This window comes from Drosophila kikkawai, chromosome 2L, assembly GCF_030179895.1.
Source record: "Drosophila kikkawai strain 14028-0561.14 chromosome 2L, DkikHiC1v2, whole genome shotgun sequence".
NCBI lineage: Eukaryota > Metazoa > Arthropoda > Insecta > Diptera > Drosophilidae > Drosophila > Drosophila kikkawai.
Genome location: NC_091728.1, coordinates 9462828 through 9490821, shown reverse-complemented (window position 1 = coordinate 9490821; position 27994 = coordinate 9462828). Strand labels below are relative to the sequence as shown.

General features: G+C 44.3%; 2 protein-coding genes across 3 annotated transcripts; one reads left to right on the top strand and one right to left on the bottom strand.

Annotated features, from left to right (window-relative positions):
- Nucleotides 1-169: 169 nt before the first annotated feature.
- Dhc36C (Dynein heavy chain at 36C) lies at nucleotides 170-27992 on the top strand. 2 transcript variants are annotated; one of them, XM_070289134.1, is made up of 24 exons: nucleotides 170-309; nucleotides 820-1363; nucleotides 1700-1924; nucleotides 3913-4075; nucleotides 4188-4421; nucleotides 4480-6059; nucleotides 6121-6243; nucleotides 6543-6696; nucleotides 6896-8191; nucleotides 8253-8699; nucleotides 8783-8896; nucleotides 8956-10469; nucleotides 10821-11607; nucleotides 11691-11873; nucleotides 11967-12313; nucleotides 12379-13218; nucleotides 13332-13697; nucleotides 18858-19145; nucleotides 19196-19611; nucleotides 19689-19867; nucleotides 21088-22464; nucleotides 22909-23158; nucleotides 27189-27340; nucleotides 27396-27992. In XM_070289134.1, the coding sequence occupies exons 2-24, from the start codon at nucleotides 828-830 to the stop codon at nucleotides 27900-27902; spliced, it is 12078 nt and encodes a 4025-aa protein (XP_070145235.1). In that variant the 5' UTR covers nucleotides 170-309; nucleotides 820-827; the 3' UTR covers nucleotides 27903-27992. The 2 variants fall into 2 exon arrangements, with proteins under 2 accessions (XP_070145235.1, XP_017037417.1); XM_017181928.3 differs by lacking the exon at nucleotides 170-309 and having other exon boundaries at nucleotides 736-1363.
- On the bottom strand, nucleotides 23028-26941 carry LOC108085359 (uncharacterized). The gene is made up of 3 exons (XM_017181929.3): nucleotides 26565-26941; nucleotides 26270-26507; nucleotides 23028-26208 (listed from the first exon to the last, which is right to left on the bottom strand). The coding sequence occupies exons 1-3, from the start codon at nucleotides 26767-26769 to the stop codon at nucleotides 23406-23408; spliced, it is 3246 nt and encodes a 1081-aa protein (XP_017037418.1). The 5' UTR covers nucleotides 26770-26941; the 3' UTR covers nucleotides 23028-23405.
- Nucleotides 27993-27994: the final 2 nt, after the last annotated feature.

Sequence of the window (27994 nt, the reverse complement as noted above, 5' to 3'; positions counted from 1 at the left end):
TTTCCAGACCAATAGGAGATTACAAAACTGGACAAAAGGTGTGGGATGTGCGAGTTTGCGGACTTGTTGCTCCTAGCCTGCTACCAAGGGCAACGCTTCGGTGTTTGTTTTTCCGGATCCTGTTGTTATGTTTGTGTCTGCCCACAAAAATCAATTCATTCTAAACAACCGGAAAACGTGTGTGATTTTCATTTGTTTTCCACTCCTTCGTATGTGTGGATCAAGTCGGTCTAATTAAACGCGTTGCGGCGCGTTAAAATCAAAACCGCTTGTGTTTTGTCTAGCCTCACCGGGAAAACGACTAAGCCGGTAAGTAATATTTCACCGTTTTCCAAGTGTTTTTGGAAATCAGCAACAAAAAATTTTTGACAATTTTCCGGGTTGCACAATTTAATTAGTGATGGCAAAAAAGCCGGGACAGTCGCGTGTGCTGAACAGCTGTTTGCTGCTGCTATCGATAGTGGCGATAACAACCGATAGCTCGGTGCTTAGTAGAGACCACAACCTTGCCTTGGAGCGGGATATTTGAATTTATTTTTAAATTAATTATTTATTTATTTAACGTTATTAGAGTAGAGGGAAAAAATTGCTACATTTCTATAAAATCATGAAAATACACCAATTGCCAATTAAGCTGTTTCGGTAGGCAAACAATCTAACTACTATTCTTTAAAATTTAACGACAATCTTAACTTAGTTAAACATTTATCAGAATAAACTTTTAGATTTACATCAGAACTGACCCTTAAAAGTTTAATTTACTATCAACATTTCAACATTTTCATGAAGTTCACTTAAATTCAAACTCTATTCGAATAGGTTCCACCATGCAGGGCAGTCAGAATCCGAACAAAGAGATCCGCATCCCCAGCTTTACGTCAATATGTGGCGCCCGCCGCCTCTGCGACAAGAGCAAGATGCTTTACACCAGACCCAAGCCCGATGTGCTGCAGAGCATCCTGCAGTCCAAGGCCAATCCCGGATACAAATCGCGCCGCCTGTGGTACGAGCTGAACATGCCGGAGTGCGCCAGCTCCCTGCTGGACGGCAAGATGCAATCGGACCTGCCCGACAGCATCCTCTGTCCCAAGAATCTGCCGGCCGCGAAACGGAAGCAGAAGCGTGACAGCGCGGTGGCGAAGACCAACTACATGACCATGCGTCTGGAGCGAGAGCACTTCCGGCGCAAGCTGGTGGAGCTCATTCTGCACATGGACGACGACCAGGATCCAGAGTTGGCCGCTCAGTGTGCCATACCCTTTCCCGATCAGGAAGAGCGCGAAATTCTGCGCTATTACTACTACATAAAGCATGGCATTGACACCATCCATGTGTCTCCGTTGAGCAATAAGATCCTGAAAAGGTAGGTGAATCGATATCAAATGGTGACCCAGAATTTTCAAATCCATTTTTGTCAAATTTTGTTTTACTTAACTTTAAATATTTCGTTGCCTCCTTTTGGCCCCATTGTCAATGGATTTTAAAAATCTATACTGAATTTTATTTCGGATTAGGTTAAGTTACCAAAAATTTAAGGAAACAGTAATCTAATCTTAAAAAATTTGGATTCCATTTTTGGTAAATGGATTTTGGGTACATTCTAACCATTAATTTAAATTCCCTTTCAATTACAATTTTAAAATACATTTTTTTAAATATTTAGAAATAAAATCAATTGTAATTCCGTACATTATTGTAGGATCACCGACCTTGTTCCACCATTACTATACAAATGGCAAACCGCCCTTAATGATAACATTGCCGAGGTGCGGTCGGATTATGTGTTTGCCATGAAGAAGGCCGTCGTGGATTTCGTCCTGCGTCACACTGTCCTGGATCGATTGACTAAGGAGGGAACTGGTGGCAAATACGATACCGCCGAGCGAAGAGAGGTCAAGGCCATGACAAACTTCTGGCGATATCGGTGAGTTTTAAGGGGAAAACTCTAAAGTAAAATTTAAATATATAACTTAATAGAACATATTTTTATAAATTAAAAGGTATTATCTTCGGGGTATTTAAAAAAAAAGAGCCAGTGCCCATATTTTGGGTAGCGATATTTTTAAAAGTTGCATTTAATGAATTTCGCTGGGTTACTCCTTTGAGTATCCTCCAAAAATTATGCAGGTTTTTTTAATAAACAATAAAAATTAGTACAGTCATAAATTAGCAATAAAATCAGAAAATGAGAAACATAAAAAATATTTTAAATATTTTGGATATTTCGATATATGTATTAAAGGTTCGATATTGAAAGTTATTCATGTTATGATATTGAGCGCACTTGTAATATATCTTTCCTCTTCACCTACGTTTCTAATACCCTTTAGACTATCCTTCTTTTTTTTTTATATGGTAAAATAGCAATTATATATGTAGTATAAAAAATAACATAATAAACATATTCACAATGTTTTTGGTGTAATGCTTACACCTTTCGTTCTTCAAAACTTAACCAAAAGGCACACAATGGGTTGCCCAAATTAAAGTTGGAGCGCTCGTTTCCCGCATATATGCGAAATTCAAATTTTTTAATTAAAATAAATTATACCCGCTTGCCGAACGGGCATTGTGAAGAGGCGACGGCGACTAAAAGTGGGGAACGGAAAGTTGCCATAATTGAATGCGAGTGTTGTACTTCCCCGGGCTCCTCCCGCTGCTGCCGCGGCTCCTCATTTGGCAAAAGCGTGCAATTGACATGCAATTACGCCCACCCAAGCACTCGAGCCACCCAGCACACGAGTGGGAGTATGTGCAAATTCACGCGAGCGAATGGTGACTTTATTGTGGATTAAGAACCCAATCCGATTTTTACGAAATGAATTGCCTTTTGCGTCGGCGGAGCGAGCAAAATCTTATGAAAATAACTCAGGCTCCGGCCGCTGACAAAGTTGCCCGGTTTGCCGGCAAGGGAAAAGCAGCGTGAAGAAAATGAAAATGAAAATGAGGAAAGGAAAATAACGAAAGTCGTGGTGCGACATTATTAAAAGCTGCTTGCAATGGGGGAGAACGCGAGAAATCGCTTTGCGGCGTGCCAAAAACTTTTTAACCGCACTTTTTCAACTACAATGCCACGGAAATGGAAAAGTGGAAAAGGCTGCTGCGGCAGGAGGCGGAAGCGCGCCAGAAAGTTAAGTCCTCCTGTGTATTGGTTTGACATTTGATGAGCAACAGTAAGCTGGGCGTGGGCGGGTGCGTCGCTGGAGAGAGGCACTGAAAATCTGCTCGACATAAATTGCCAAAAGGATATGCTTAAAAATGAATTGAACTTGTTTGTTTGGGTCTCTGAGGGGGCGGGAAGTTAAGACTTTATCACCGTATTGGATCAGTGCTGACACTGTGTCTATTGTGTTCGTCAAATATAGAATTATAGACGCAATAACCAACAAGGACTTGTGAAATTATGTCATCAATCTTTTGAATTGTATGAACGTGGGAACAGTAAGCCTGCTTCTTTTGAGTGTTGAATTATTTAAACAAAAACAAATTTTCGTATGATTTTGGCAATATATTTTTCACGATTTTTAACTTCTGTTTTAGGGGATTCTAACAACCCCAAAACCTTTCTTTTTTCCTTTTTGGGGTACAAACTGGGTCGATGGGCCTATCAATATCCACATCCACATCCGCGTGAGGTTTGCTAATTTATTGCCTTCGAGCATTTGGCATCATTAAGGAGGGCCTTCAATGGCCTCGGTGGTCGGGTGGGTGGGCTCTTCTGTGGCTATGCGGCTCCTGTGGCTCGGGCTGTTGCGGTTCCCTGCACTGCTTAATGGGCTGTGACGGAATAGCTGGAGTGAAAAGTTTCCCTTAGTCTTAGTCTCTTCTTCTCTCTCTCTCTCTCGAGATAATTTGCATAAAAAGCATCGCCATCTCCACTCATCCCCTTCCACTTATCTCTCCCCCCGACAGCTATGATGAGAATCGCAACATCCTGATGAAAACGCTCTTTTGCATACACCGAAGTGTGGCCAGCATCTTGGAGCTGTGGAGCATAAAGTATAATGAGAAGTGCTTTATCGATACGAAAGAGCTTTCCAAAACCAAGACTCCATTTACATTATTTGGATTTGTGGTAAGAATTTATGTATTGTGTCAAAGAGATCTTCAGTTATTTCCACATCGATTGTTTTGAAATTAAACCTTACATTTTTCCTATCCCTATCCTTTAATACTTCTCTTGAAAGTACACATGTGGATCCCACATTGACCAAGGCAAAAGCATGCTGGAGGAGAGCTGGTATGGCGAGATACACTCCTCCTTGCTGAAGGCGAGCAAGCGTGGCCAGTTGCCGGACATCCGGCGCTTCACGCTGGTGAAGCGCTTCTTCAACTGCGTGGCCGCCCTGATGACGCAGCAGTTGGAGGATATATGCATTAGAAGTTTGAAGGCCTACGCTGATTTTATTTGCGACTACGGAGTATGCTTTAAATATATTGTTTATATTAATATATACTTATAATTAATAACTTCCGCAGCACTCAAATCCCGGCTTCGAGATCTCTGTGATGCTGGCCGACGAGGATACTATTCAGTTCATTCCCGGCTTTTCCAAAGTACAGAGCGAACTGCTACGCGTCATAGACATGATCCTCATGAGCATCCAGCAGTTGCCACGCATCGAAAGCAAGCTCTACACCGATCTGGTTGTGTCCAAGAAGATCTTTCTCACGCCGACGGTGCCGGATAGCATTGTGCAGGAGACGAAGAACCGGATTTGCGCCATGCTTGAGGATCAGCGCATCGGACCCGAGTTGAGACTGCAGGACTTTGATCCCTTTATCGATTTGATAAATGGCATTGACGCCGAACGGGTGGCCAACTTCATGGAGAGCGATGCCACCTTCGACCAGTATTCGGAAATGGTGTACGAGTACAAGGAGAAGGAGGATCGCATCGGCAAGGAAGTGTGGGCTGTGATCCGGATGGGCTTCTACGAGTTTCACCGCGAGAAGTTCATCTCGCATCTAGAAACGCTGGCCCGACAGTTGCAGTTGGATCTCCTGGCCAGGATGGTGGCCGATCAGCAGGCAAGGATCTCTCGATTAGGAAAGGAGTATGATGCCATTGCCAAGAAGGCTTTGACTATACCTAAGGATACGGCTGAGCTGATGGAACTGAAGGCCTATGTGGTGCATGCAGAGGAGAACCTTGTGCCCGAGATGGAAGCCAGGCTCAAGGTTAATATGGGTGAAATCCTGTGGCTGATGGATCACACCCTCTATTCGCCGCTGGAAATCAAGAACAACAGCAACTCCTTCCAGTGGTACCTGAAGCTTCCCTCGATCTTCGAGCAGCACCGCGCGATAATTGCGGAGAAGGTGATCGAATACCAGGAGCTGCTGAAGAAGCGCATCGAGCTCTTCCGCCGCGAACTCCAGACCTACTACGAACAGGTGCAGACCTACGACACCTGGGGCGACATCAAACAGCTGGCGCGGTATAAAAAGCGTGCGGGCGTGTTGGATCAACGATTGGTTCAGGCTATGGAGACCATTGATCAAATCAACGAGGAGGAGACCTCCTATGGCTGGGATCTCTCGCAATATCCCATGCGAAAGAAGGCCCACGATCAGTTGAAGCCTTACAAAACCCTCTTCGATGCTGGGCAGGATTTTATGGACAAGTACGATTTGTGGATGCACTCACAAGTGGGCTCCTTCTTCCCCGACGAGATCGATGGCGACGTAGCGAACTTCTATCGCATAATCCAGAAACTGGATAAACAGATGGGCGATCATCCGACCACAATGCAGCTGATCCAGGATGTCAAGGCTCAGATCGAGGCCTTCCGCGAGCACATGCCGATCATCAATACGCTGGGCAATCCGGGCATGAAGGCCCGTCATTGGGAGTTGGTATCCGAAATTATTGGCTTCCCCATCAAGGTGTCGCCAGAGCTGACGCTTGAGAAGATCATCGAGTACCAGCTGGATGAGTATGTGCCCAAGTTTGAGGCCATTTCGGAGAGCGCCACCAAGGAGAACAATCTGGAGCGAGCCATGGCCAAGATGGTCAACGAATGGGAGGGCGTTGAGTTCTCCGTTTCGCCTTACAGGTGGGTATTAAAGTGGGTATGCGGGATATGGAATGAGGGTGTAATTGAAATGTTCCCGCAGAGACTCTGGCACATACAAGTTGGCTGCCGTGGATGACATTCAAATACTGTTGGACGACCAAATTATCAAGACGCAGACGATGAAGAGTTCACCGTACATCAAGCCATTCGAGGCGGAGATTCTGTAAGTACAGAGATTAATGGTGGATTTAGGAAAAGTAATGAATTTACATATCCCAATAATACTTCTAATTATCCATCACAAACATTTACATAGCATATATGAAATATTCAGGAAAATATTTAACATAAAGCCCTCCCCCACTAAGCTCTTGAAATCAATTAAATTATGTATAAGTTTATGGGGGCGCATTAAGAATTTACCTTAGCCCTTCGAGTTGTTATTCTCCTTTTGTTAGGTTGTCAATGTCACTGGCAGACGTCAGGTCCACACATGAGCTAACCTTTGTTGTCCTTTTGCAGCAAGTGGGAGGCCAAGCTTATGCTGCTGCAGGAGATCCTGGACGAGTGGCTGCGCGTGCAGGCCACCTGGATGTATCTGGAGCCCATCTTTAGCAGCCCGGATATTCAGCAGCAGATGCCCGAGGAGGGGCGCCGCTTCAGTGCCGTGGATAAGGTGAGTATTTCGGTCGCTTGTTTAAGAATAGTTTAGATAGTTTCTTATTTTAGTTAAGTTTTAATATTTCGATAATAGATAGAAAGGTTCATCAAGTGATATCCTCGATTTTAGTTCAAACCATTTTAGCTGCAAAGAAAACTCTTAATTTTCAAGTCCTTCGTATTTTCTAATAATATTTAATTACCACTTAATTCAGATCTGGAAGGAACTAATGAAACAGGTGGCCTCCGATCCGAAAGTAATGGTGGTAGTCCAAATCGACAAAATGAACGACAAGCTGAAGAAGGCCTACACCCTGCTGGAAATTATCCAGAAGGGTCTCAATGCCTATCTGGAGAAGAAGCGTCTCTACTTTCCCCGTTTCTTCTTCCTCTCGAACGACGAACTGCTGGAGATTCTGTCGGAGACCAAGGACCCGACACGTGTCCAGCCGCACTTGAAGAAGTGCTTCGAGGGCATCTCCACTCTAAATTTCACAGAGGAACTGGATGTAATTGCTATGCGTTCCTCGGAGCGCGAGGAAGTGGCTCTGGTGGACTCGATCTCCACGTCGAAGGCCCGCGGTCAAGTGGAGAAGTGGCTGCTGGAGCTAGAGATCAGCATGAAGAAGAGTTTACACCACAAGATAGCCGAGGCCTTCTACAGCTACCTAAAGATGGTGCGCCATGTTTGGGTGCTGACTTGGCCGGGACAGACTGTTCAGTCGATCTCGCTCACATACTGGACCCTGGAGATCACAGAGTGCTTCGAGAGCAGCGATCCCAAAGATTCCTTGGCCAAGTACTTGCAGAAATGCATCGCGCAGATCAACAAGATTGTAGACTTGGTGCGTGGGGATCTAAACACCCAGAATCGTATCACCTTGGGCGCCCTAGTGGTTCTGGATGTCCATGCCCGCGATGTGCTTGCCGAGATTGTACAAAATGGAGTGGAGGACCTGCAGGATTTCCAGTGGTTGTGCCAGCTGCGCTACTACTGGGAGGATAACAACCTGGACACGCGCATGATTAACTGCTCGCTGCCTTATGGCTACGAGTATTTGGGCAACACACCTCGACTGGTGGTCACCCCGTTGACGGATCGCTGCTATCGTACACTGTTCGCTGCCCTAAATCTGCATTTGGGCGGTGCCCCCGAGGGTCCGGCCGGAACTGGCAAAACGGAGACCACCAAGGATCTGGCCAAGGCCGTGGCCAAACAGTGCGTAGTATTCAATTGCTCAGACGGCCTGGACTATCTGGCCCTAGGTAAGTTCTTTAAGGGATTGGCCTCATGCGGCGCCTGGTCTTGCTTCGACGAGTTCAACCGCATCGACCTGGAGGTGCTATCCGTGGTGGCGCAGCAGATCCTGACCATTCAGCGGGGCATCAACTCGGGCAGTCCTACTTTGGTGTTCGAGGGAACTACCCTGACATTGGACCCCACTTGTGCCGTGTTCATTACCATGAATCCTGGCTACGCGGGACGTTCTGAATTGCCCGATAATCTGAAGGTTAATTTTGGAATAATTTTTAGACATATAAATATGTAATCAATATTTTTCATCTCACCAGGCCCTCTTCCGTTCAGTGGCCATGATGGTGCCCGATTACGCCCTCATTTCCGAGATTGAGTTATACTCGTATGGTTTCCTCACCGCCAAGCCGCTGTCCGTTAAGATCGTGGCCACCTATCGCCTGTGTTCGGAACAGTTGAGTACACAGTGTCACTATGATTACGGCATGAGGGCTGTGAAATCTGTGCTGAAGGCGGCGGGCGCGTTGAAGCTCCGCTATCGGGATGAGAATGAGGATATACTGGTGTTGCGCTCCATTAAGGATGTCAATTTGCCCAAGTTCCTCAACCAGGATATTCCCCTGTTCCAGGGCATTACCTCTGATCTGTTCCCAGGAACTGTACTACCAGAGGCCGATTATGTGCTCTTCAACAAGTGTACGCAACTGGCATGTGATAATCAGAATAAGCAGTGCACTCCTTTTGTCCTGGAGAAAGTGCAACAGGTGGGTGAAACTTAATTGCACAAGAAGTTACTCTTGGCTCGTTTTCAGACTCAACTTTCTCCGTTCTTTTATTTACTTTCAAGCTTTATGAGATGATTGTGGTGCGTCATGGTCTTATGTTGGTGGGTTATCCCTTTGGTGGCAAATCAACTACATATCGCATCCTAGCAGAGGCTCTGGAATGCATGGAGAAGACAGTGAGTTGGTGATTAATTTGAATTTAACATTTCTCATCTTAACACAAAACTGTCTGCAGGATGGATCTGAAAACAAAGCTATTTATACGATCATCAATCCCAAGGCCATTACCATGGGCCAGCTGTATGGCCAGTTCGATGCCGTGTCCCACGAATGGAGCGACGGCATCCTGGCGGTGAACTATCGCATTTTTGCTGTCTCCGATACACCAGATCGAAAGTGGCTGATATTCGATGGGCCCGTGGATGCCATTTGGATTGAGAACATGAACACCGTGCTGGATGACAACAAGAAGCTGTGCCTGATGTCCGGCGAGATTATTCAGTTGTCGAATACCACTAATTTGGTTTTCGAGCCCATGGACCTGGAGGTGGCCTCGCCAGCCACTGTCTCTAGGTGCGGCATGATCTACTTGGAGCCGAGTTCTCTTGGTTGGGAGCCACTGGTGACCTCGTGGAAGAACACGCTGCCAGCAGCCTTCCATACAGTCAGCAAGCAACTAATATCCACGCTGATATCGCGCTTTTGTCCCATTCTATTGTACATTGTGCGCAAGAGTCTGAAGGAAATTGCACCCACATCGGACGCCAATCTCATGGTCAGCCTGATGAACTTCTTCGAGTGTTTTATTGACGACTTCAAGGACGAAAAGTATGTGGCCAACATATCTGATTTGGATTTTAGGGCCCAAACGGAGGGAATATTCCTGTTCTCTTGCATTTGGTCAATCGGCGGTGCCCTTGATGCTGAGAGCAGGGAAAAGTTTAACGTCGTTTTTAGAGCGCTGATGGAGAAGACCTTTCCGCAAAATCTCTACGATACCTATGGCGTCACGGAAGATCTTTATGTGGAGGCCTTGGCCAAGCCATTTATATTCCCAATACCAAAGCAGGGATCAGTGTTCGATTACAGGTACATTAAGGAGGGCAAGGGCAAGTGGAAGCCCTGGCAGGATGACGTTAATTCCGCCCCGCCAATTCCCCGAGATATTCCCGTGAATCAGATCATTATCCAGACCAATGAAAGCGTCCGTGTCGGAGCCGTTTTGGATCATCTAGTGCGGCATGGCAAGGCGGTAATGTTGGTTGGTCCCACTGGCACCGGCAAGAGTGTCTACGTCATCGATTATATGCTGAAGAAAATGGATCTGACCATCTTTAAGCCTCTCCTGATCAGTTTCTCTGCTCAGACATCGGCCAATCAGACGCAGGACATCATCATGTCCAAGCTGGACAAGCGTCGCAAAGGTGTCTTTGGACCACCGCTCAACAATAGCTTTGTGATCTTCGTGGATGACGTCTCGATGCCGCTGAAGGAGAATTACGGTGCCCAGCCTCCCATCGAGCTGCTCCGCATGATGCTCGATCACATGATGTGGTACGATCGAAAAAATATAGTGCCTATGAAGCTGATTGATTTGCAGATGATCGTGGCCATGGGACCGCCGTCTACAGGAAATACGGTGACTCCTCGCTTCCAGCGCTTCTTCAACGTGATCGCTATTGATGACTTTAACAACGATATCATGAACACTATCTTTAGCAAAATTGTTCTGTGGCATCTGGACACGAGGTATGGCAAGAATTCTTAATATATTTAATTCTAAAGCCTTGCAGGAATGTTGTAAACGTAAATTTTACATATTTTGCTTTATAGAGCTGAATATTTTATGCTTTTTGTCTGCTAATCCGCGGAACCGCGCCAATTTTTTTTCATTGATATATTCAGATTTAAATTTAAATCAAGCTTTTTGATTTATTTACGAGATATTTAGAATCAAAAGGCACTTTTCCTTTCGAATCGATTGAAATTCAAACTTAATTTTGGTTCTAAAAGGCTTTTAAAGCTTCGAACTTCGAAGATATCCCTGCTAAAAAATACCTATTCATGTTATATTCACCTCGACTCAATAATAAAACACAGGGGCTTTTCTAAGGAGTTTGATCCTTGCATTGACGAGATCGTGGGCGCCACAATGACCATTTACAATGACGCCAAACTGAACCTTCTCCCCACCCCGGCCAAATCCCACTATCTGTTTAATCTGCGCGACTTCTCGAGGGTGATCCAGGGTGTCCTGCTGTCCGTGCCGGAGGCCACCGAGGATGTGAATTCTATGCGGCGACTGTGGGTGCACGAGGTGTTGAGAGTGTATGGGGATCGTCTGGTAGAGGATGCGGATCGCACATGGCTCTTTGAGAACATCTGCAGCACGGTGAAGAACTCCTTCAACACCGAACCCAACCGGCTGTTTTCCGCCTTTTTGGAAAAGGATAAATCGCTGCAGGAGTCCGATTTCCGCCGGCTGATCTACTGTGACTTTACCAATCCGAAGGCGGACACCAAGAACTACGTGGAGGTGCAGGATCTGGAGGAGTTGCGCCAGGTGGTGGAGGCATATCTGGTGGAGTACAACAACATGTCAAAGAAGCCCATGAATCTGGTGCTTTTCCGCTTCGCCATCGAGCATTTGTCGCGCATATGTCGCATCATTAAGCAGCCGAGGAGTCATGCTCTGCTCATCGGGGTCGGAGGCTCCGGGCGCCAGAGCCTGACTCGATTGGCTTCGCATATTTGCGACTATGAGCTGTTCCAGGTGGAAATCACACGATTGTATGGGCCGTACGAGTATCACGAGGACATCAAGGCGATCCTACGCAAAATTGGGGCATCTGAGATGCATGGCGTGTTCCTCTTTACGGACGTTCAGGTGGGGGGAACCGCAAATTGGCAATTGGACTGTGTCCTGGACAGTTTATCCTTGGTCTCGCTAACTTTTCTAGACTCTTACAGATCAAGGACGAGTCCTTCCTGGAGGATATTAATAACCTGCTCAACTCCGGCGAGGTGCCGAATCTTTTCACCAACGAGGAGAAGATCGAGGTGGTGGAGAAGATGGCCCAGATCGATAAGCAGCGGGACAAAGCCGTCCAAACGGATGGCAGCCCAGTGGCTCTCTTTAACTTTTTCGTCACGGTGGGGTCACCTTACAGGAACACTACACTTTAACTACAATCTACATAGAATATTTTCTACTTTCTTGATCCACAATAACTTTTCCTCCAACAGACCTGCAAGGATCAACTTCACATTGTCCTGGCCATGTCTCCCATTGGTGATGCTCTGCGCAATCGCATCCGTAAATTCCCTTCCATAGTCAACTGTTGCACGATCGATTGGTTCCAGCCTTGGCCGGAGGATGCCCTGCTCGCCGTTTCCACAAGATTCCTGGCAAGCGAGGAGCTGACCGCCCTGGAGCGTCGCACAGCTATTGATATGTGCATGGAATTCCACACATCTACCCAGGCCCTGTCCGCGAAGTTCTTCTCGAGGCTGCATAGATACAATTATGTGACGCCCACGTCGTATTTGGAATTGATTCAGACCTTTAAGGCTTTGCTTAGCCAAAAGAGAAAGTAATTTCTATTAATTAAGATTTGAATTTCAGCCTAAACAAGGTATAATTTCCCCCCTATTCCAGCAACATTACGAACAATCGAAATCGCTACTTGACGGGCATTTCCCAACTGGATATTGCCGCCCAGCAAGTGGCCGTGATGCAGGAGCAGCTGATTGCCCTGGAGCCGAAGCTGAAGGAAGCCTCCGAGATCGTGGCTGAGCAGGTGGCCAAGGTGACGGCAGATAGCAAATTGGCCGAGGAACAGCGAGAAATTGTGAAGCAGGATGAGAGTGCGGCCAAGGAGCAGGCGGCCGTGGCCCAAGAGATCAAGGACGAGTGCGATGCTAAGCTGGGCGAGGCTCTTCCGATTTTGGAGTCAGCTTTGGCCGCTTTGAACACCCTAACCACAGCGGATATAGCCGTGGTCAAGACCATGAAGAGTCCACCCATTGGCGTGAGAATTGTCATGGAGGCGGTGTGCATCCTGAAAGATGTTAAGCCAGATAAAGTACCTAATCCCAATGGCGTGGGAACCGTAGAGGATTACTGGGGACCGTCGAAGCGTGTCCTTAGCGACATGAAGTTCCTGGACAGCCTGCTCAACTTCGACAAGGATAATATTCCGCCGGAGGTGATGAAGAAGTTGGGTCAGCGAATTCTCAACAATGAGGCGTTTGATCCGGATAAGATTAAGACCGCCTCCACGGCCTGCGAGGGCCTGTGCAGGTGGGTCATAGCCCTAACCAAGTACGATGTGGTCGCCAAGGTGGTGGCGCCTAAGAAGATTGCCCTAGCCGAGGCCGAGGCCACTTACAATGCGGCCATGAAAACGCTGAATGAAAAGCTGGCCCAGTTGGCCAGGGTAGAGGCCAATCTGGCCGCAATCCAGAAAATACTTGACGAACAGCTGCGGCAATATGGGTGAGTTGAGTTTTCTACAAGTAGCTTTTTCAATTGTCATTACCTTTAACCAACTTAAAATTTACCTTTAGTTAAGTTGCTTAGATTAAAATCGAAATTTCCATTTCCCTTAGTATTTTGTTGGCGGAACACGAAGCCTGTACCAAAAAGTTGCAGCGTGCCCAGGAGCTCATCTCTGGCTTGGGTGGCGAGAGAACTCGATGGTCGGAAACGGCCAAAATGCTGCAGGGCAGCTTCAAGAGTGTGACTGGGGATGTGCTGATTTCATCGGGCGTCGTTGCCTATTTGGGACCGTTCACAATCGATTTCCGAGTGGATCAAATCCGCAAGTGGGTGACCAAGTGCCTGGAATATGGCGTGACCTGCTCGGCTGACTTCCAGCTGGCTGTGGTCCTGGGAGAACCAGTGGAAATTCGCTTCTGGAACATTTGCGGCCTGCCCACAGATGCATTTTCCATTGAAAGTGCTATTATGATGAAGTGAGTACAATATATATACGAATTTTAATTACAGAGAGGTACACAAACATTTAATGAATAGCACAGCAAAACATACATTATTTGAATAGTATACATATGTTTTGTATATTTGAATACTTGTATTTAGCGGGTGAAATGCCTTTGGAAAAGTATTTTCTTTTCTTTTCTAAACCTAAAACTCCTTATTTGAATTTAAATAAACATACTCTTTGGAGCATTTCCTTATTTCGGAAAAGGACAGAGACACCACCTTGGTCACGACATTTTTCCTTTAATATAAAAAATATTCAAAATTGATCTAAGAACTAATAAATTACAGCAGATTGCTAATTGAATTTTGCTGATAAACCCATTTAGTTTCAGGGCTTACTATAAAAGATTTATTGTTTAAGTATTAACCAATCATATATATATATGTATGTACATGTTTGTATACCTTAACCACAATGTATGACAGCAGCTGGCTCTGCCCTCCCCTGGTGATCGCTAAGCCAGCTCTCTAGCATCAATTAAACAACCTGACACGGTAATTATGGCCCTGGCCAAGCCGCCTGTCAGTGGCACGAAATCCGCCGAATCGTTTCTCCCGCTCTGTTGTGTTTCTTCGTTTTCTAATTACAAAACATAAAACGTTAGAATTCACGCGTATTAGGAAAATTAAAGATACGCCTCGTGCTAGCGGCGTGAGTGTGAGAACAGCACCGGATGCTGCACGGCATCCGCGAACTGGAACTGGGATTGGGAAGGGGGAAGGAGAAGGAGAAGGGGAATTAAAACGGGAACAGTAGCCGGGGGTAGGTGTTCGTAGGCGGAAAGGGGGCGGTGGACGGGGGAGGGATGCATGCGCGCATTAAGCAGCGTACCCGCATGTGGCCAGGAGAACTCGTTGCCAGGACACGCCAGCTCGGTGGTGGCTTCTGTAGCAGCCAAAGGTACACAAGGGCACTGGAAGTTGAGATGAGAAGCACTGGTAGAAAAAATTTCCATCTGAAAAATAATTTTAGAAGTCCTGGATGTTAAAATAACATCTGTATTTCGTTACTCCGTTGATTTGACGATATAAATCTTATATAGAAATGGACATCGACTTATTGATAGATCAATTTTCCCCCTGATGGATTTTAATGAAAAACTTTGTTAAGCGAAAATATCTAAAAACTAATTATAATTTTGTTGTTAAAACTATAATCAATTGACATTAATATTATTATAATAAATTAGTTCCCACAAATGAATCAATTTTTCCTCCGTGTAAGAGGATGCTTTGAATAGAGGGAGGCTGGCAGGCAGAATTTTCATGTTTGATGCGTGTATTACGCATCTGGTGGGTTTCTCGGAGGTCAGAGGGCCAGGGCCAGAGACAGGGCTAGGGCCAGGGCCAGGGCCTGGGCCACATGCCACTCCACGTCGATTTAATAAAGGAAATTCCTGGCTGCTTTCCACGAAAGTGTTCAAAGTAATTTGGAGCATGCCCGAAAATACCTGAGGGGTCCGTGGCCCTCGAATTTGGGAAAAAGACGGGAGAGAAGAAGGAGGAGGGGAGGGCGAAGGCGAGGATGCGGGCAGGAAAACTCCAGACTCGCCCTGTATAAGCAATTGATTAATGTGCGCCCAGAGCGGATTAGGTTTAATTTTTACATAGAGCGAGGGTAGCGAAGCGATGCGATGCGAGATGCGACAGCGATAGACGATTGCACATCCTTGGGGATTACTCTCTAGTTTAGGGCTTTTGTCTATCCTCGCCTGCCTACATATATGGATGAATTTGTATTTGTGTTTGGCAAATAAGGCCAGCAGGAAGAGGAGAGGGTGACTGCGATGTTGTCCTTACTATTAACATTCATTTGCTTAATATTTCGGGTGACACGTAGCGCATATGGTGACCTCCTCTGGGCACGTCTTCAGCCTCGTAAAAAGCGATGTCCATGTACATATATATTGGGTGTCAGGTGTACGTACGTAGATGTTGAGACTTCCATTTTCCATTTCGGGCAGCAGGTTTTTAGGGTCACGACAGCCAGGCAGACGCCCATGTTTTTGATTAAATAATGTTAATTTGAAAAAGGGAAAACAATTTGTAGATCTTCGTGTTGAAGGTTTGAATTTAAAGTATTTGCTACAGTTTTGGTCAAGGGATATTTTATATATAAAACAAGTTAAAAGTGAGAGAAAAAAGCATTATATTTTAAATGTTTAATTTATTTATATATATTTTCATATTAATAAATGTAGAACTAATTTAAAGTGCATGAAGATTGATATTTTAGTTAGCAGAAAATTAAATGAATCCTGGAATACAGGTTGTTTTTCAATAATTCATAAGTTTTTAAGCTCTTAAGCCTCCAAGTATTGGTAAATGTTTACCATTTAGAGCATTTCCATTTAAATTGATTTTTACTAAATTGAATTGCTGCCAGCAAATTTTTATTTAAAATCACCTATACTATTGAGTTTCTCTCAACCATCAAAAGTATAAATCCTCACCAACTGAATAAAAACATACATACATACATGGCAAGGGCTCCTATGAAAAAAAGGATTTATTTTATTTATTTATTTTTGTTAGCAGCAAACGGGAAATCCCCAAACTCCATTCAACAGATTCGCCAGCCATTGCATTTTTATTTGTGTTCACAACTATCTGCCATAGATATTTCGTTTTTATTTTGTGACAACAAACAGTTCTATCCTTTCCAATCCTATCTGTTCATTCGTCCCTGGTGATGCGCTTTGAACTTTAACCATTTTTCACATGGCAACTGCCTACCTAGACCCCGCACTTGTGGGGATTCTATTGTATTCCGTGTCCTGGTCCTTCGTATGGGGTTTTCAACTGGAATTCGTTGTTAAAAAATTGTTGGGACTTTTCTTTTTTTTTTTTTTGTTTTGGGTAACAGCGATGGCGAAGGCGCGGCACATTGCTCTTTTGTTTTTCCATCAAATATTTTTCATTCATCAAGTTTTCAATTTACAAAAATGCTCATTCATTCGCACGAACAATTTGTATTCGGTGTGAATTTGTCATGTGCTGGCTGCTGCTGCAACTTATTGTTGTTTTTTTTTCCCCGCTCCGCTTCCATTCCGTATTTTTTGTCGCTCCCATACCCCCTGTCCCGATTTCCATTCCCAATTTTTCCGCCACCGTGGCAGTGAGTTATCGCAACAGCTATACCTACATATGCAGTGTCCAAACACACACAGTACAACCGCAATCGATGTATTCACATATCCTATATAAATATGTATTTTTACAATTATATAGCCAAATTCAGGGGCTTAACTTGAGGGGGTAAAAGAATATTCTAATCTCGATATTTAAACATTAAATTTGATATTTAAAAATGCGATATTTTAAATCGTGATTTGGTACATCCTAACAGACAATTTCTCTTTATATTCAATAAGATATACCCCCTGTGCACAGGGTCCCTGACTTCAGGGCCCTGATGATATAGTTCTGGGTTGTGGCTTAACGTTTGCATGATGTATTGGCGCATGTTTGAAGCCAGTGGTTTTGGCACTCATTCCATAAACCCGCCAAGCATACACACAAGCACAACACATACCATACAGGGAATATTTCTATAGCATTATTCCCAGCCAACCATTTCAATCGCGGAAGAGTCGCCTGCGACTCTTCTAGAAGATTAATTTGATCGCCTGCGACATCGCATTCTGATCGCTTTCCAATCTTCTGTTGGGAGAAAGTGTACCTACGAATGCGACTCTTCTAAGGGAGTCGCGGGGGGCTCTTCTGAAGGAGTCCCAGAGGAGTCTTATGGAAGACTCGCGGAAGAGTCTTGTGGAAGAGTCGCGGAAGAGTCTTGTGGAAGAGTCGCTGAAGTGTCGCCTTAAGAGAGTATAAGAGTTTTTAATTTCTTTTTTTTTTTTGTTTTTTTAATTTTGTCATTCTTTATTTAATTTCATAATTTTTCTTCATTTCATTTTTCGACTTAACTAAGCTTAAATTTAACATATTTATTTTCTTTTCCTTCATTTTTAAGTTCTTTTTGTTTCTTATTTATTCTATCCTGCGCATGAACAAATCCAAAAGAATTCGGGAACTTTCTTAAACCTACACCTATACAAAAGAAAATTAAAATTAAATTAATTTCAATTATTTATTTTACTATTTTAAATAATACCTTTTATCGTTGAAAATACGTTTTGTATTTGTTCCTCGCCAAGTCAGTTTCATTATTTGTTTCACTTCTTTCACTTGTTTCACATGTTTCTTTTTTTTCACAAGGTTTAAAACGTTTTTGTGGCTCAGGATAAATAGCATCAAACATTCGCTTAATTGCCTTAGATTAGGAACTCATTTTAGTTCCAAAGAATATAAAACAAAAAACAAATAAATAAAACAAAAATCGTTTACCGAACAATTGAAAGTTACATACAGATCGACCGCAAAGACAAAAGATCGAAGTCAGACTAAATGAACACAGAAATATTGAAAGACGTTCGGTTGTTACTCCTATTCTCACTCAAATGTAATGCAATTTGTTTTTGTATAACTCTTTTGCTTTCGGACGCATTCTCTGCTTTGCATCTATGTACGGTACTTTAATCCCTCATTCCTTCATTTCCTAGTTTTTAACGCTAAAAAAATCGCCAAATAATCGCCCCCGCGATTCCCAGAAGACTCTTCTTGGGGATTTTCGTAAATTAGTCGTCCAGCAATCGCCAAAGCGACTCGCAGACGACTCTTTTTGGGGATTTTCGTAAATAAGTCATTCAACAATCGCCACCGCGATTCCCAGAAGACTCTTCTTCGGGATTCTCGAAAATTATTTCACCAATGATCGCCACCGCGACTCGCAGAAGACTCTTCTTGGCGATTTTTGTAAATAAGTCCTCCAACAATCGCCACCGCGACTCCCAGAAGACTCTTTCTGGCGACCGGCGATTCTAGAATCGCCAAATGGTTGGCAGGGTTTACGCTTATGAATTATTGACGTAAATATTGAATGTGTATTTATGCGGTATTTTCTCTTTTTAAATATTCCAACTTCAACAAACTGATGATGAGCTCGCCTGGCCATCCATTGTTTGTGGGATGTTGACAAATTGCTTGCATTTATTATATCACTTAAAGTACAAATGTATATATTTATATGGAGAATCCGTTATATTAATTTAAACTTTATTGTGTGATAGAAATGCTCGTCGTTGGCCTCTGATGATTGATCCACAGGGACAGGCAAACAAATGGATCAAAAACTATGAGAAGAACAACAAACTCTGCGTGATTCGTCTTAATCAGGCCGATTATACGCGCGTCATGGAGAATGCCATTCAATTTGGCCTGCCCGTTCTGTTGGAGAACATTGGTGAGGAGCTGGATCCGATTTTGGAGTCTGTGCTGCTGAAGCAGCTATTTAAACAGGGCGGAGCTCTCTGCATTAAACTGGGTGACTCTGTCATAGAGTATAATCATAGCTTTAGGTGAGGTGAGGTAATAAAATAAGTAGCATTCACTCAAAGTTTAATTACAGATTTTACATGACAACTAAATTGCGAAATCCGCACTATCTGCCCGATGTGGCAGTCAAGGTAACCTTGTTGAATTTCATGATCACCACTCAGGGCTTGCAGGATCAATTGCTGGGCATAACGGTGGCTCGAGAACGTCCCGATTTGGAAGCGGAAAAGAACAATTTGATTGTCCAGGGTGCGGAGAATAAACGGATGCTTAAAGAGACTGAAGATCAGATATTGGAAGTTTTGTCATCCGCTGAAAATATCCTAGAGGATGAGACGGCAGTCCAGATATTGAGTTCGGCCAAGGCTTTGGCCAATGACATCAATGAGAAGCAGGTCATCACGGAAGCCACCGAAAAGCAGATAGATATCGCACGATTGAGTTATGTTCCTATAGCGGAGCACTCCACCATATTGTTCTTTACTATAGGTAAGGGATTTCCATTAAGTTTGAAATCAATTGAATCAATTGATTACTGTTACTACATGTTAACTCTTTTCCCTTAGTGGAGCTGGCCAACATCGATCCCATGTACCAGTACAGCCTGGTTTGGTTTGTCAACCTGTATATGTCATCCATTGATAACACGGAAAAGGTGGACGACATTGCGGCCCGCTTGTTGGACCTGAGGAATCATTTTACCTTCAGCCTGTACGTCAACATCTGTCGGAGCCTCTTCGAGCGTGTGAGTGCCCATTGAGTAAACCAAATTATAGTCAAACGCCGGTTCGCTGGTCAGTATGCGAGGCCCTTTGGCCTCGTTAGTACCGTAATTGCGCATAATCTGATAATGTGACATTTGAAGCGTGCTCTGCTCCTTTTGCGTTTCATTTGCTTTGTGGCTGAGCATCAAGCTTGCAGCTTGACTGGACTCGACTCCTCTCGACGTCTTTTAAATAATTTTTCAGTATTTTCGCTTTTACTTCACTTCCACTATTGAAGCGGTTGATGCGCCTCTTAACGAAAATCCACTGTGGAAATCGAGGAACTTTTAAGCAATGTCTTTGGCATTTTCAAAAAGCTCAGGCAGCTTTAACTATTTTCACTGTTAACAAGCTTGTTTTTTTTATTCATTTTCACTTGAATAATAACCCTTTAGCATGTCCTTTTCAATTTCCATCACTGATTAGATTATCTCCATTTTTTATTTCTCTGTACAGCTCGAATTATATTACGTTGCGGGTGCAATCAAAGGATGTACCTAGCTAGTGGAAAAAGAGGAAATAATAATCCAAAGTTGCCTTTATGCTATTTTCAGTCAATTATGCCCTGTCCGTCCACCGTCCGCTCCTCATCTTTGCCCTGAAATAAGCTAACCTTTGATCCCTGACGTTTAATTTTCTTGTGTGCAACAGAAATAAAAAGGAAAACTCGAGTGAATTGCTATCAGAACAGTAACATCGTCGCCTGTTCGTGGAAATGCTTTTGATTTCAGTTGGACAACCTTTCGTTGGAACCCATTTAATGCGAAAATGAGCCTCTGAGTCCTGACCCTTAATCTGGCCCCAATTCACATCCCATCACATTTGATTCCGATGTGCGATGATGCACTAAGAGAAATAGAACAGGACATATCTTCAGAAAGTATTTTTTGGAGAGATTTTTTATTTTTATAAATCATTTATTATTTCCCTTTTCCCTTTCCCTTTTCCCTTCGATATGCACTGTATATTAAATAATATCCATTTTTCTCACATATATATCAGAGCTAAAAAATCGATTTATATATCGTCATATTTAAATTGTGAAACTCTAGATGTATTATTTATCGTCCAAGCATTTCTTACTTTTGTTGAACTTACTGCCTTGGTAATTCTAGAATATTCAGGAGATAATTACATTATTGAAAATAATTTAATTAAGTTTACTTTGAGTGTAATGAAATGTTTTGACCTTTGAACACAGGATAAGTTGCTGTTTTCGCTCATATTGAACATCAACCTGATGAAGCATGAAAATCTGATTGACAACGCCGAATGGATGTTCCTGTTGACGGGAGGCATTGGTCTGGAGAATCCGTACAAGAATCCCACCAGCTGGCTGGGTGTCCAGAATTGGGACGAGCTCTGTCGTCTCAACAATTTGCCTAATTTCAAGGGCTTACGCGAGGACATAGGTGACAATCCTGCCCAGTGGAAGACATACTTTGATTCGCGGACACCGCATGATAATAACGATATACCTAGCACTTGGAAGAAACGACTTTCCGTATTCCAGAAGCTGCTGCTTCTCCGTGTATTCCGGCCTGATAAGCTGGTGCCGGCTGTGCTCAATTTTGTTTCCGGCGAGCTGGGTGCTCGGTTTGTTGATCCGCCGCAATTCGATTTGATGGCCTCGTTCGCCGACTCTCACTGCTGTGTTCCGTTGATATTTATCCTGACACCTGGCTCGGATCCCACGGCTACGCTCTTGAAGTTCGCCGAGGATCAGGGCTTTGGCACGAATCGATTATTCTCGCTATCGTTGGGTCAGGGCCAGGGCCCCATTGCCATGAAAATGATCGACGAGGGTGTCAAGCTGGGAAACTGGGTGGTGCTTCAGAATTGCCATTTGGCGGCCAGCTTTATGCCATCCCTGGAGAAGGTCTGTGAGAACCTCTTGCCGGACTCCACGCATCCAGACTTTCGGCTGTGGCTCACCTCCTATCCGGCGGAGCATTTCCCGGTTGTGGTGCTGCAGAACGGCATCAAAATGACCAACGAACCGCCCAAGGGTCTGCGCTCCAACATTCTCCGCTCGATGATCAGCGATCCGATCAGTGATCCCGAGTGGTACGAGTCCTGCACTCAGCCCCGGATTTTCAAGCAGCTCATCTACTCGCTGTGCTTCTTCCATGCGGTCATCCAGGAGAGGCGTTACTTTGGCCCAATCGGCTGGAATATTCCTTACGAGTTCAACGAAACCGATCTCCGTATATCCCTGATGCAGCTAAGGATGTTCCTCAACCAATACGAGACTGTGAACTACGATGCCTTGCGGTACTTGACGGGCGAATGCAACTACGGTGGACGAGTGACGGACGACTGGGATCGACGGACGTTAAAAACTATTCTCAATCAGTATTATTGCCCGGAAATTATCGACCTTGAGAAGCCGCACTTCCTCGATGACTCCGGTCTGTACTATGTGCCTGTGTTCAAGGAAGTGGAGCTGTATCTGAACTACACAAAAGAGCTGCCGCAGATCTCGTCGCCGGCAATCTTTGGCTTCCATGCCAATGCGGATATTATGAGGGATCAAAAGGAAACGGACATGTTGCTCTCTCACACTCTGCTTACACAGGTGAGTACTATGTAGGTTAATGGTTACTTAAGCCTGCTTTACACTTTACAATTTAAATTTCAAAAAATTGTAAGACTTAAACATTACTGCATATATTTATTGCTCCTACATTTACTTGCTTGCCATAACAGGATCGTTGGGTAAGGGAATTGTTTAGCTCCTAAGTCAATACATTTATTAATTATTACGCTTTTTCTCACACTTAAAAAAGGACCTCTATGATCGACGCGTAAGTGCCGGCTAATCATATCTTGAAATCCCACAAAGCTTCATACATTTATATTCTTATAATTCTCCAATTTAATACACGCTGCTCTTAAGAAATTGGAAAAAACCCAAAGGGTCTATGTAGAAACGCTCAGTAGACGCTTTCCCGAAAACCTTTTCCTTCCCACTTACCCTACCTGTCCCCCCTTCCTTGCTATGTACCAAATCCCTCTGAAGGATACGAGCGCCACGTCCGATGATAGCGGCGGTGCCAAGGCCCTGACTCCCGAGGAGGTGGTGACCAATGTGGCAACCGATATCCTAGACAAGCTGCCCAAGCTTTTTGATCGGGACGCGGCCCTGCTCAAGTATCCCACTTTGTACCATCAGAGCATGAACACGGTCCTGGTGCAGGAAATGGTGCGCTTTAATGTCCTGCTCAACACGATCCGAACCAGTCTGATCACGTTGCGAAAAGGAATCAAGGGTAAGTCATTGTTTTAACTTGTTTAATCACTTATACTAAGATATTTCAGATGAAACATATTTATATAATTTACATGGCACTGATTTTTGGGGTGATATTGTGCCTTCATTACAAAAAAAATCTATCGAGATTTTTCCTCTTCATGATGTCAATTTTTAAAACAATTTAATTTGTACATCAATACATATACTGATATTGATTCAATATTGAGATGCGTGAGATTGATGGTGCTTCTTATTTGCCAAATCTATCGTTTTGGGTCTTTAAAAGCTTTTAAAACCATGGACCCATCACGTTTATAGTCTCGGTTAGGATCAGAAATTGAATAGTCTTGCGTGCTGGTTTCATAGCCCAATGATTCCGATTCTATCGGTGTTGAGGCAGACGGATGTATCTGAAAAGCTGAGGTGCTTGTGGTAAATGGTTTGGGCCCAGTCATTTTTGATGGTTTCTGTAACGCGTCATTTGAATTTAAAACTACATGTGAATCAGAAGCTTGCACATCTTCTGCATCTCCTCCTGTACTTGGCCTAGACAGTTTTAAGATGGGTGATGGTTCCTGCATCGCGTCATGTGAATTTGAAACAGCTTGTGAATCAGAAGCTGGCACATCTTCTTCATCTCCTCCTGTACCTGGCCTGGACAATTTTGAGATGGTTGATGATTCTTGCATCGCGTCAGGTGAAGTTGAAATCGCTTCTAAATCAGAAGCCAGTAAATCTTCTGCATCTTCTCCTATATCAATTAATAGACTATTTATGAAATCAGCACTTGATGTTTGCATGGGTACACCATCCGTATCTTTCTCGCTAGCGGACTTCTTTTCCCGGCCCGATGGCAGCATCACTCGATAGCCTCTACCCTTGAGCGACTTCAAATCGCTATGTTTGCTTAAACAAAGGCTGCTTCTCATGCTAAATATATCTTCTTCTACAGATTTTTTCTTCTTCCACGGACTTAACGTAATTGATTTTAAGAAGAAGTCTGAATCGTTTACCTGCTCATCACCCCTGTACACGTCCAGGTTTTCCAACAGCCGTGTGACATTGTCAAATTTAAATTTCCTTAATAAGGACAAAATATTCATGGAAATAAATTCAGATTCTCGTCCCGATGAGGCCTTTTGTTTTGACGACTGCGATTCCTCGCGTTCCCAAATATCGTCAGACATTTTAATGACATTATGCGATACGGTCGGATGTAGGGCAACCAAATCGCTGGGACGGATCGGCGGAGGATTGAAAATGTTGGCGAATACATCATCGAAGAGATCGTTGTAGGTTTCTGCCACAATCCTTTCAGTTTCCTCTTTCCAGCGATTTCCGGGAACTGCCTGTCTAATGAGCTTTCGTATAATGGCATTGGCCTCGTGCCAGGAAGGTCTATGCGGTCCTTCGCTTTCGCTGTCCGAGGAGAGTAGATAGAGATCGTCGTCGATAAGGCGGCTGATCAGATCGCTGGTCATTGTGGTGGCTATGTCAAACGGATCCAGTGTAGTCCACATTTTTGGAAAGATCACATCCTCGACTATATGCCGTGCAACTAAGACGCTTTCGTGGCGCTTCAGGGCCGCTTCCAAATCGGGAGAAACGATGCCGGCAAGTAAATGTCGCAGAAGCTCAAATGTGAGGGGGTTCTGGATCAGCTTGAAGCTCTCCAGCCAGCGCTTAATATCCGCATCAATTTGCTTTGCCATTTCCGTAACAGACGCAGCAGCCTCACCCTCTACGAGATTGTACATATCCTTGCGAAGAATCTGGCCGATATACTCATTCGAAACATTATTGTTGACTATGTTGGACTGCTGGAACAGCTCCTCGTACATCATCCTCAACTCGTTCTCCTTTTGCCTCAATCCCGCCTCGGCTGCCTCACGGCGCCAGCGCTCCTTCTGGGCTAAAATCGTAAAGAAGTGAAGCTTGCGCTGTTCGGAAAGGCGGGTCATCTCCTCCGAGAGGAACTGCATGACCCAGCCGATGTAGGAGCCCTCGTATACGTTCAGCATAGCCTCCATTTCCTGAAGCTTGCCTTCGACTTTCAACAGATTGAGCATATAGCTCGGTGCTATACTGTCGTAACCTGGAGGTTTTTTCATCTCCTCTCTCACTTGTTCGTGCTTCTTTTCGGTGTAATTACCGAAATCGTATAGGTCAGTGAGATAGGTAGTGACCCCATCCCAACTGGTTCTTTCATCTAATAGCACCCTTCGTTTTCTCAGGCACTTCGGTTCCTCCTTCTCCTTGGTGACCTGGGATCTGAGCGCTTTCAGGCTCTCGAAGAGCTTCTGTAAATTGGCTTCATTGCAGAAGTTCTGCTCATACTCCCGGACATACTCCTTGGGTTTAGACAAGTCCTTAAGCTTTCTGAAGGGACATTTCAGATTGCGCATGTTCACTCGCTTCTCCAGGTCGTCGATCCTCATGTCAAATGCTTTGCGTCCGGTTACCGTCTCAAAGTTTCGACGTGCAGGATCGACGCCGTGCCTCATCATAGGACCATAGAACTCGGAGCACGAGGACCCCAGAGCCTGCATGGGAGTCTGCTTAACCCACTTCCGCGGGGTCTTGGTGACTTGGAGCTCTAGACGTCGCATTCCCCGCTGGAATTCGATCTCGTTTTTGCGCAACCCCGCCTGGCGGCGCTGCTCGATGCGCTCGCAGGCACTCTCAATCCGCGACTTGGAGGCGGCGTGCATTTCCCTCTCTCGCTTGTCAAACATCTTGATCACAATGTTCAGTCGCATCATCTGACACTCCTGAATGTACTCCTCCCGCTCGATCCACTGTTCCCACTCAAATGCCTCCAGAATCGCCTTGTATTTGGTGGTCATAGCTAATTTCCTCGCCCTATTATTCATCCTTTTGTAGTGTATCTTAAGCGCGTTACTGAAGGACCATCGCTTCCTGGCACGATCCAAGATCTCAACTTCGTGAAGTCCAGGTGGTTGATCACCGCACAATACAGTGGGAAGGGAAAACAGCTCCAGGGTCTCTGCTACTTCTGCATCTGAAACCTCTGGCAAATAGGGCAGGGTCTGTGCAGAGGACTCCCTAAGGGGTAAGATTGATAAGTAAGCATAAGTTTAAAAAACAAAATGTCTGACTTTTTTACCTGTAAAGCGTCTGGGTGTTTTGATCCTTGAAGGGTTTTGGGTCAACATATTTCGGAAAGAAATCGCATTTATTTTTCAATTCCTTTTTCATTACGATGCTGGCACTCATCTTAATCTCGTGGGTGTTGACCGTTGTGTCCTGTTCCCTAAGAAACGCAAATCCGGGGGCATTGAACTGACACTCGCTGTCAGTGCGAGGCAGCCTTCCCACATTGCGCTCCGCTGGATTGTTGGCTCCTGTGTATATTTTGAATGTTATATATGTATTTGATTTGTTTTTTCTTAAGGACGTACCGCCAGGCATGCGTCCGGGAGTCCTGGATATCAAGCATGATGGTAGCTGTTTTTGTCCAAGCTTCCTTTCGTCCTTGTTTTGCCACTTGGTGAACGAGACACGTTTGTTGCTGTTTAGGCCTACAGGAGGTTGCAGAAAAATCGAGTTGTTCACGGGCCCTGCTTTATTTTCCTCATCTATTTTTGGTAGCTTGTACAGTGGCATTATGTAATTATGTGGGCGTAGCTATTATGAATGTAATTATGTGGATGTAATAGTGAATGTAATGTATGAATGTAATTTTGTGACTGTGTTATTTTTTGTATTTTTGTGAGTTTTGTTTTGTGTTTCAGTGGAAGTGCATTTACTATTGAACACTCATGACATAATTAATTATTTTTGTAGTTTAGCTAGGCTACTTTGATGAGTTTATTAAATTGTAAAGACTGTGCTATACTGTAGGTATTTTTTTAAAAAAATTAATATACCAAACAGATATATTAATATATCGAATACTGAATAATTCATAAGATGCGTAATTGTGATATTTTGGTCTTTGCCATGACTTTATACTACCATATATTTACATATACTATATACTAAATAGACTTATATTACTATTACCGAAACTTATCCATCCACAGGATTGGTTGTAATGTCTGCCGCTGTGGAAGCCGTATACAAGTCTGTGCTAATAGCCAAGATACCTGCCATGTGGGCCGGCAAATCATATCCCAGTCTAAAGCCTTTGGGCAGCTATATTACCGATTTTCTTCGACGCTTAGAGTTTTTACAGGTGAGCCAAATGCAGTGTTAGATTAAAGAACTTTGACATATTAATATCATTACAGAATTGGTTTGATCACGGAGCTCCCTCGACCTTCTGGCTATCCGGTTTCTTCTTTACGCAAGCCTTCCTCACGGGAGCCCAGCAGAATTACGCTAGGAAGTATGTCATATCTATTGATTTGCTAGCCTTCGACTACGAGGTCCTGCAGCTGGAGGAGAACCAAATGAAGGGCGTGAATGCACCGGAGGATGGGGTTTACGTGTACGGCATCTTTCTGGAGGGCGCTCGTTGGGATCGGACTGGCAAGTATCTGGCCGAGTCCCGTCCCAGGGAACTGTTCGATACGATGCCGTTGATATGGCTAAAGCCACTCAAGCGGGTTGATCTGCCCGAGCGTCATAATTACCTGTGTCCCATGTACAAGACAGCCGAGAGACGCGGCGTCCTGTCCACCACTGGACACAGTACCAACTTTGTGGTGGCCATGCTGCTGTTGTGCAATCCCAAGACTCCGACCTCCCATTGGATTATTCGCGGCACGGCTCTGCTGTGTCAGCTGAGTTTCTAATTGAATTGTGACATTACACGACTGATAGATTTGAGTGTATTTTATAAAAATTATTGCGAGGCTAAAATAAACGTAAAGTCTGGACAAAAAAG

What these genes read in the sequence shown, in the direction of transcription:
- LOC108085359 (XM_017181929.3), bottom strand. Translation starts at nt 26,769, where the DNA reads ATGCCACTGTACAAGCTACCAAAAATAGATGAGGAAAATAAAGCAGGG. An exon ending in TCCCGGACGCATGCCTGGCG is followed by an intron (nt 26,508 to 26,564) that starts GTACGTCCTTAA and finishes AAATATACACAG; the next exon opens with GAGCCAACAATCCAGCGGAG. An exon ending in AACACCCAGACGCTTTACAG is followed by an intron (nt 26,209 to 26,269) that starts GTAAAAAAGTCA and finishes CTTACCCCTTAG; the next exon opens with GGAGTCCTCTGCACAGACCC.
- Dhc36C (XM_070289134.1), top strand. Translation starts at nt 828, where the DNA reads ATGCAGGGCAGTCAGAATCCGAACAAAGAGATCCGCATCCCCAGCTTT. An exon ending in GAAAGTGCTATTATGATGAA is followed by an intron (nt 13,698 to 18,857) that starts GTGAGTACAATA and finishes ATTGTGTGATAG; the next exon opens with AAATGCTCGTCGTTGGCCTC. An exon ending in CTCACACTCTGCTTACACAG is followed by an intron (nt 22,465 to 22,908) that starts GTGAGTACTATG and finishes ATCCCTCTGAAG; the next exon opens with GATACGAGCGCCACGTCCGA.